The sequence below is a fragment of the Gymnoscopelus microlampas genome, assembly GCF_963454915.1.
Source record: "Gymnoscopelus microlampas genome assembly, chromosome: 13".
Taxonomy (NCBI): domain Eukaryota; kingdom Metazoa; phylum Chordata; class Actinopteri; order Myctophiformes; family Myctophidae; genus Gymnoscopelus; species Gymnoscopelus microlampas.
Window position 1 is genome coordinate 13,571,792 of NC_139950.1, and position 9,828 is coordinate 13,581,619.

The following is a 9,828-nucleotide window of genomic DNA, read 5'->3' on the forward strand; positions in this document are numbered from 1 at the left end:
CTTGTATGTATCCTAGGATAGCAAGCTTGAGCCGTGTGGGCAAAGATCAGTTGAGGTGAAGTGACCGCGCTGCATGCTGGTCTTTGTAGTGCAATTTCTTGACAGAATTGGGACAAATAGTTCGATTTAATTAATTTAGACATTATATCGAGACGTTGTGCAACAAATAACATGGTGGTAAGTATTACAGTTTACGTTCCATTTCATCTTTTGAGTCCTGATCATACACAGCTATAATAATATCTTGATGCACAACAGACCATTAAGTCTATACTCTACTACAACTCCCACAACCCACCGCGGCCGGAGGCTGCAATGTATCTGTGCCGTAGAGCAGGTCCAGTGCGGACGTGTGTGACATTTACTCAGAAATGGGGCATGTGTTTGGAAACAATGTGATCCGCTGCTGAGCCAGAACCAGATCTACCAGATCTATGGAATCCATTCCGATCGATTGATCTGATCGATTGCGATCATTATTAATCCTGACGGCTTTAGAGACGTGAGAAGAAGACGCTCCTCCAGACAAGAGGCGTCACACAACACCGGTGCGTTAAACCTAGCCTTGATACAGGACGGTCATCTATCATGACCGTCATCGATGAATTTCAACCTGGTGTTTGCACTTTCTACATTTACGACCCGTACATCTACATAAACGTTCATATTTCAAATATAAAGTGCTGATCCCATGACCATGGATGTTACAATTGTGCACGGGCCCTCAGAAGTACCTGTATCTCTCGTATTGTTCAATAAAAAGCCTTTTTATCCGATCGGTGGCAATTTTCTCACAGAGTTATAACGTATCAGCGTGCAGTACACCTCCCAACCGATAGGGCCGCGTGTTTGAAAGCCTTTGGAGAAAATACAAATAAATGGCCACCCATTGGAATAAAATGCTTCTTTTTGAACAATATGGAAGATACGGGTACTTCTGAGGGCCCGTACATAATTGTAACATCCTGGCCATGGCGTAAGCACTTTATATTTGAAATCTGAACGTTTATGTAGATGTACGGGACGTAAATGGAGACAGAGACACCATGTTGAAGTTCATCCATGACGGTCATGTAATAAATGACAGTCATTCAGGGCTACGTAAAACCCAACGTGGAGGTGTTGGGTGTTGGTGACCTTAATAATAATAATCTTAATAATAACCCAACGTGGAAGTGTTGGTGATCTTAATAATTTATAATAATAATAATGATAACCCAACGTGGATGTGTTGGTGATCTTAACAATTCATACATTCCAAAATTGACTTTTTGAATATATATGTGTGTGTGTGTGTGTGTGTGTGTGTATATATATATATATATATATATATAAATATGTATACTATTATGTATATAATATATTTATACTATTATATATATAATATATATATATAATATATATAATGTATGTATGTATGTATGTATGTATGTATAATCATAATATATACTCTTCTCTTAGATTGAATGTAGTCAGCATGTATTATTGGACTTCAAACAAATATATAAAATAGGTGTAGACAAAAACATATAAAATAAGCGTATACAAAATGCATGTTATCAACGTTCTCTTAATTCTTGCACAATTTCATATTTATAATTGTACCAAATTTGCTTTAAACCAACGTCCATATATTGTTGTTTTTAAAGCCTTATTATTGTCATACTTTAGAAACCTTAAAACATTGTACAAACACTAAAGCTATGAAAACCAGAAGAATCTGTGATGAATATATTGCCTAAAGTCTATAACCTTGAGCTCATTTGTTTTATTTTCTCTTTCTTTATTACATTTTTCTAGCATTGTAACTGCATTTTGTCCCGTTATTTGTAATTGTAATGATGATATTTTGTCAATAAAAAAAAAAAGAAAGATGTAGAGGAGAAACTACATGCATATCGTTGCTCTTTGTTGGGTGGAAAACCTTCCATGTCCAAAATAGCAGATCTACAAGCTTGCAGATCTGATATTTTCCACTATGCTTGTGTAACACCCTTGTGTGATGATGAAGTATTGCATTCATTTATGAAAAAAAAACTTTACAAATGTGAAACTTGGGAGATATGAGTTTTCTGCCCGACAACAGCGATATATTATAAAACGCTGCCTCTGCAAAAATAATAATAATAATAATGATGATAATAATGATAATGATAATAATAATAATACAATACTAGAGTATACTCTTGCGTATGAAGAACATTTCTCCTGTCAGTTGACTGAATTCCCTTAATGTATGCAGTATTTCCTGTTCTTCTCTTCACACACACACACACACACACACACACACGCACGCAAACACACAGGTGGATGGTTGGGTTAGGATGCACCACCGGGACCACAACAGCAGCAGCAGCATGACATCGTGCATCGTGCAGAGGATCGCCCGCCAGGCGCTGGCCACCTTCAGGCAGCCGTGCCACGGTGCGTCCTTCCTGGACAACCACAGCAAGCTGAGGAGCCTGATACATGAGGTCCGGGCCAAGGACCTCAGACTGGTCCCACGGAAAGGTAAGGAGAGGGTTTATAACTATCGAGTATGAATTGAATACACAGACAGGACCACAATGGAAACAAGCCCCTGGTTGTTATCCTTTTAACAATCGTTGTAATATCATCGTACCACTGTGCTATTTGCAACTGTTAATAAAGTCAATCAATCAATCAAAAGTATCTTCTTGGCGATTATTTCTATTGATCTTTTTATTTTTATTTTTTAGGGGGGTCAATTCTTCATGTATCAAATTGACACGACAATATTATATATATATATATATTGTTTTCATAATTGACTAAAACGATTGGTCTGATCAATTACCTGAGCCTATTTTATGCTACACTTTATACTACACTTTCAAGATTTTTGTGCCGCGCTGCGAGCTTGTACATCTATTTTTGACAACCACTGTTCTAAACCACTGTTCTAAATCCTAAGAGTTTTCTGAAAAACGTATGTTGCTATATATATCTAGATATTGATATAGATATAGATATATATTTGATTAGATGTTATACAGGAAAAAACACATGCTACATCATGTTCATCGGAGAAACGTCAAGGATACAAACACATTAAAAAAATGTGTTTGCGACTTATTTTCATTGTGGTCCTTGGTCTGAGACAAACAACATTGCAACAAAATACATACAGGTAGACAGTACAGTTATAAATAATACAATCAATAGTTACACTACCTACAGCATAAATACAGTACATATAATCGCATTGCTAACATAAGTGACCATACTATTCTGCAACATTTTCTAAAAGCCATGCTTTGACCCTTATCTTAAAAAGGAGATGGCTGCTGGTGCTCTTTATAGTCAGGGGTAGCGAGTTCCAGTTAACTGCTCCTCCAAATCTAAATGAGCGGTTTCCCATTTCAGTGGTGAACGTGGGAATGGTCAGGTCTGCTATGCTGGCTCTGGTTAGATGGGAATGGCCTTCGAAAAGCTTTCAGAGGTACACAGGGGAGGTGTAGATGTAGATGTTATGCACCAGGTTCAGCTGTAGTTGAACTGACCTGGCTGCCTGAGGGAGCCAACCCAACTACTGGAAATGTTGTTTTCCAACATGGTCCCTTGCAAGACAAGCCTGACCAACCTATATTGAGAAACCTGCAACTTCTCTTTTGGGGCTTTGGTTAGGCCACCGTACCATGAGCCCATAGCATAGTCGAAACAACATAGAACCAGTGAGTTTGCTAATAAGCCAGTCCAGAAACTGCGCCTTCCTGGCTAAGAATTTGGTTCTGCCATTCACCTTACTAATGGTCTTAAGAGCCATGGTTTCACCACCATAGCTAAAATCTAAAATGACACGTATGCTTTCCCGGTTTGAATGGGTTAAGTGGTTATTATCGACTTATAGTGGATTAACTGGATGAACTGTCGCACCCTCCTGCAGGTGACGGCCCCCCGGCCGGGTCGGCGGTGCACCCGTTCCACGGCGCGCCCCCGGTCACCTACATGCACATCTGTGAGACGGAGGACTTCAGCATGGGCGTGTTCCTGCTGACCAAGGGCGCGTCCATCCCCATGCACGACCATCCGGGCATGCACGGCCTGCTCAAGGTCATGTACGGCACCGCCCGCATCACCTGCTTCGACCGGACCGATATGATGGCACAGCCAGGTTAGACCTGTCACAATCATTACAGAATCGCCTAATCCCAATTATTTGAGATAATCGCAATTATTTTGTCATAATAGTTTCCATGTTGAAAAGCTTTCACACAAAAAAAGCAGAAATAGCTGATCTACAAGCTTACACCTAGATCAGCTATTTCTGCTATTTTAACCTTTTTTTTGTATGAATGTCAGTCATTTCTTTGTATATTTCAGTTATTCAATATATCTTCCCCGTGCATTTTTTTATTACGAAGCCTAAAAGCCAAACAGAAATGTATTTTTTATTCATGTTTCAATGTTCAACGCCAAAAACAATCAAATCGTTAATCGCAGTTATTAGTGTGACAATTAATCGTCAAATTTAAATTTGTAATCTTGACAGCCCTAGCTCAGGTGCAGGGGGTCTTTATGTCCCTGCTCTTAAATGGTTGTCTTTAATTGTCTACTTTGCTGAGCAGGGAATAATGTATAGCAAAGCCTGAACGCCAAGATCAAATATAATGAAACTTTTTTTTTTGACATAAAATAAAATGTATTTACATTTTATAAATAAAATGTTCTCAAGCTATTAAAGCAGAATGTTTTCCTACCTTGATTTGATATTAAGGATAATTCCTTTTAACAGGTCGTTCATGAAAGTCCTTGCGGTCTTGTTTCCAATGAGAACCTGTGAGCAATTAGGGGTTAAGAGTCTTGCTCAGGGACAAATTTCATTTCATCGACACATATGCTGACCTGGCCTGGAATCGAACCTGGGGCAACCAGGGCCTCTGGCTCCCTAGGCAGGCTCACTAACCATTCAGCTATGGCCGCCCCCTTCAGTATTAAGTCATGATGAGAGGGGTCCCGGACCCCCAGTTCATATTGAGCGATGTTATGATTTTGGGGACCCCGCCCCCCCGCAGCTCACAGCCGTCTGTTGATCTAGGCTAAATCCGCTTATTTCCGTCGCTCGAAAATAGTTTTTTCTTGTATGTATCTGTAGTGTGTGGTCCGTCTGGTGTCACTGCTATGCTATTGCTACACGGGCGGCTCCATTGTTGTTTGCAGATCAGCTTTACTGAAATCACGTTGGAAGTCTCGTCTCGCAATACTTCCGCCCGCAATTGTGGAGCCTGGGGGGCGTTTTTACCTCCGTGGCAGGATTGGATTTTGGACGTAAATTACGTTAATTACGTCCTTGGCAGTGAATGAGTTAATGGTCTCAATCTATTGGTGAGTTATCTGACTGAACTCAGTTTAACTTTCCACCGCTCTGCCCAGGCGCGGCCGCGGCGTCCGCCTCCACGGACCCTCCCCCCGCCTCGCTGTTCCAGAGAGGCGCCCTGCGGCGCTCGCAGCTCCGCTCGACGGGGGAGTACACGGAGGACAGCGCGCCGTGCGTCCTGGCGCCCGACGCCAACAACCTGCACCGGATAGACGCCGTGGACGGACCCACGGCCTTCCTGGACATCCTGGCTCCTCCCTACGAGCCGGACGACGGCAGAGACTGTCACTATTACAAAGTTTTACCGCCGGCCACCGGCGGTGCAGAAAGCGAAGGCCGGGACCGGCAGGAGGTCTGGCTCATGGAGATCTCACAACCTCCTGACTTCTGGTGTGGGAGTGAACAGTACCCTGGACCCCACGTGACTTTATGAGGGGGTATTTTATGAGGTTAGCTTATACCCTGTAAACATTTTATTTCATTTGCTAATCTAACCACATCCCTGTTTTGGGCTTGACATTCTTAGCCGGAAGTTATTCCGAAAAAATAGCAGATCTACAACCTTCACCAGAACGGCTGATAATGCTGTGTGACACTGTTGTACTGTTTAGTATGAAACAGGGCTTAAGTGTTTAACTCTCTGAATCGAAATGGATACATTAAACAGGGTGTTGTACAGGATTTGTGTTGTGTTTGTTAAAATAGGTGTTAAATAGCTCCTATATTCTGATTGCTTTAGAGTGTATAACAGGGTCTCTCTGTCTCTCCAGCTCTTTAGTAAACAGAAAATGCATTTTCAGGCGGGATACCAATTTCATCCAATCAGGAGAGCGAACTCATACAGGGAAAACAAGTAAAACTGGAACTGATGACACAAACGAGCTGATAGATTATCTTTCTGAGGTTCTCTCTGCTGATTGGATGAAATTGTGTAACCCATCTGAAAATGTTCTGTTTATTAAAGAACTGGAGAGACAGGGAGACCCCTGTTACTGAACAAACACTCTATAGCAATGATTTCTACATAAATATGGAGCTTGAGCATTTTGAAAATAAATATTTTGTTTCAGCCGAAACGAGATCACTTGCAGCACCTTTTAGGATTAAAGTGTATTTGATTTGGTCAGTCTAGCAATAGAATACATGATTCTGTCCAGAAGTGGCTTCTTCGCAATCCTAATATGTCTCAGATATATTAAATAAAAAGCAGAGTTTAAAAAGCAAAGGTTAAGGCGCTAGTGTAGGGGGGCTCCTTTCATGCTGTTTCACAAATCTCAGATTGGGACTTGGTCTAACAAAACTTGAGTTTAGTTATTTTTGTTTTGTTTTTAATTGAATCCCTGCTCTAGCCTGATTATTATCAGACTGAAGCTGAGGCAATCCACTCAGAGAGCCGGCGGGGTCTATGGTCTGGATCCAAGCTATCCCTGCTCATGACTTCAATATCCCACCAATGAATCCTTAACTATATCGTCTCTGTCGGGTGGAAACCTCATGTCCAAAACCGTTACTTTTCAGGATTCAAATTAAAAACATATAAAAAGTAGTTGATCAACAAGCTCGAAACTACTTTTGATACTTTTGTGTGACGCTGTAGTATATGATCAAGTAGGTTGTTAATTTACACAAAAAACACAAAAGGTTAGAATATGGAGATAAGAGGTTTCTGCAATGATATGAGAATAGTTGTGCCTGTAGGTCTAACTGGGACCATGTTGGATAAATTATCATTTTGCCAATCCATATTGGGATCAAATTAGATTTTTTTTATCGAGTCTGAATAGAAAAAAAACACATGGAAACAGATTTTTGTGAATCAGATTTGAACCACATTCGTAGGTGGATTGAAAAAAACAACAACTGTCATACGACGTGTGTTGCTCGCTGAAAATAACCCATTCGCATTTTCAGCTGGGGGTCTGCGGCCAAATGCATATCGATGTATGGGTCCTTGGCACAAAAAACACTGATCTACAAGCTCACAACACCTTGCAATGCAGATTTCACCAGCTGGGGAGATTGGACAAAATTACATTTTATTCCTTTAAAAAAAGTTACATAGTGAGGCTTTAAGTAGAAAATACAACATTCATGAATGTTAAGGTAATCAGTTTAAAAAACAAACACAAAAAATCCAGCATGCATGAATGTTAAGGTAATCCGTTCTACTTTTTTTTTTATGCACATGAGACATGTCGACAGACATTGGAGCTACGACTTGCATGTTGGTTGCGCCTTCCCAAATGGGATAGTTGTCCAAAAGTCTTTGTACACCCATATTCCCCCGGAATGTCGAATATTTAAATTCCACTGTTGGTAGAAGTTAGCCCAGTGACAGAATGTATAAGAATGACTATTTTGTTAATAGATTTTCCACTCTTCACTGTGTGTCACTGTCACCCATTAAGACCTGAGGCCGATCTATCAAAACGTTTTCTGAAAAACGTACAGTACGTTGCTATATAAATTGTATACAGCTCAAATCTAAAATGACACAGATGCGTTTCCGGTTTTAATGGGTTCTACAAGAAAGTTATGAATGAATTGAATCGTATCAGATGTTGATAGCTGAGGCTACATCTTTTTTTTTTACCCCCTTTTCTCTCCAATTTAGTCATTATGCCAACTGATTCCTCCCCACACACATTTCTGTGTTGTCACTGCTGTTGTATCTTACTGACTCACCTGCCAGTGAGGAGCCCCCACCGGGAGGACGTAGTAGAGCCTTCGTCCTCCTACTCCTCCCGCCCAATACTCCCTGCTGACAGGTGCATTTGGTGGTCCTTCCTTGACCCCCAAAAGGTCTTTGGGAACCAACCTGGTGGTCCCTGTCGTGTGTGTGACCGTTACAAGATGTCCATTACCTGATGATGTCATTATGGTGACAGGTTCTTTTCATGGGGACTTGAACTGGAAGGTTGCACTTTTCCACGGTCTCCAAAAGACCCATAACACCATTCTTATCTCTAAATGGTGTGGCTGAGCGTGGCAGAAACCTGACCCGCCAACAAATTAGATTTTGTCCGGTCTGAACAAAGCCTACTGTATGTGGTGTGAAGTTATTATATCGTCTCTGTCAGTCTCTGTCAGTCTCCGTCTTATATCCACTTACTTTTCAGGATTCAAATCTACAAGCTCAAAACGCGTCGTTTCGCACCGCATTTAGAGTTTGTTGATCTGCTACTTTTGATGCTTTAGTGTGACACTGTAGTATGATCAATATGGACAAAGGGCTTTCTGCCCGACTGCAAGCGATATAATAGATATATTGTCCAGCCCCAGGCCATCCACACCCAGAAGGATAACTAAAACTAAGGATAATGATATGAGTATCCACACTGATGAACGATAACGTAAACATATCGTCGCTGTCGGTCAGAAACCTCTTATCTCCATATTGTAACTTTTTGTGTTTTTTTCGTCAATTAACGCTCTACTTGATCATACTACAGCGTCACACAAAAGCAAAAGTAGCAGATCCGCAAGTTTCGAGCTTGTAGATCTGCTACTTTTGCTGTTTTTTAACTTGAAGTAAAAGTTTTGGACATGTGAGGTTTCCACCTGACAGAGACGATATTGAACACTGAGTGTGTGACACTCCATGAATTTAGATGCATTATGATTAGCTGTCTGTGTTTCCATCGTTCATCAAATGTCTCTGAAAGTGATCCAAACGATATTGTTCACCACTGTCTTCATTATTGATTGATTGATTGAATACTTTATTAGACAGAAATGCAAACAGCACAAGTACAGTTATACACTTGGTCTAAAAGGATAACCCAAAAAAAGTCCTTAGGGCTTGTTTCCATTGAGGTCCTATGTATTCAATTTATCAACATAGCATAAAAAATAGCACACCCTGTGTGAAGGAAGCGGTGCCTTTGGGGCGGGCCTTAACTCATTTCAGTTCGTCCCTATTGGTGGTCTGAGTCCACTTACCAAATTTGTACTTGGTAGCATGCTGCAAACTGGAATGATGGCTGTTTAAAGCCCAGCCAATGGGCAGACAGAGGGGGCGGGGCTTAAGTAATGACAGTTAGTCCCTATTGCTGCCTTTAGTCCATGTACAAAATTTGTACTCCATAGCATGCTGCGAACTTGAGTTATGGCTGTTTGAAGGCCAGCCAATGGGAAGACAGAGGGGGCGGGGCTTCAGCAATTCATGCTGGTCCCTATTGGTGGTCTAAGTCCACATACCAAATGTGGACTTGGTGGCATGCTGCAAACTGGAGTTATAGCTGTTTAAAATCCCGTGCTCATCCCGTGCTCATACGGGCGCTGGGGGTCCCTGGACCCCTCTTTGATAACGTCATCAATTCATGCTCGTCCCTATTGGTGGTGTAAGTCCACATACCAAATTTGGACTTGGTGGCATGCTGCAAACTGAAGTTATAGCTGTTTGCTTCTTTGCCGTGCTCATCCCGTGCTCAAACAAACGGCCCGTGCTCAAACAAACGGACACGCAGACAGAGTCAAACGTAGAGCGG

At 41.3% G+C, this 9,828-nt stretch overlaps 1 protein-coding gene across 1 annotated transcript; it reads left to right on the forward strand.

The window, feature by feature from the left end:
- The first annotated feature begins 333 nt into the window (after positions 1-333).
- Positions 334-8,094, forward strand: LOC311059267 (2-aminoethanethiol dioxygenase-like). The gene is made up of 4 exons (XM_084077021.1): positions 334-548; positions 2,307-2,511; positions 3,908-4,135; positions 5,395-8,094. Exons 2-4 carry the CDS (start codon positions 2,325-2,327, stop codon positions 5,769-5,771), a joined length of 792 nt encoding a protein of 263 aa, XP_083933147.1. The 5' UTR covers positions 334-548; positions 2,307-2,324; the 3' UTR covers positions 5,772-8,094.
- The last annotated feature ends 1,734 nt before the right edge of the window (positions 8,095-9,828 follow it).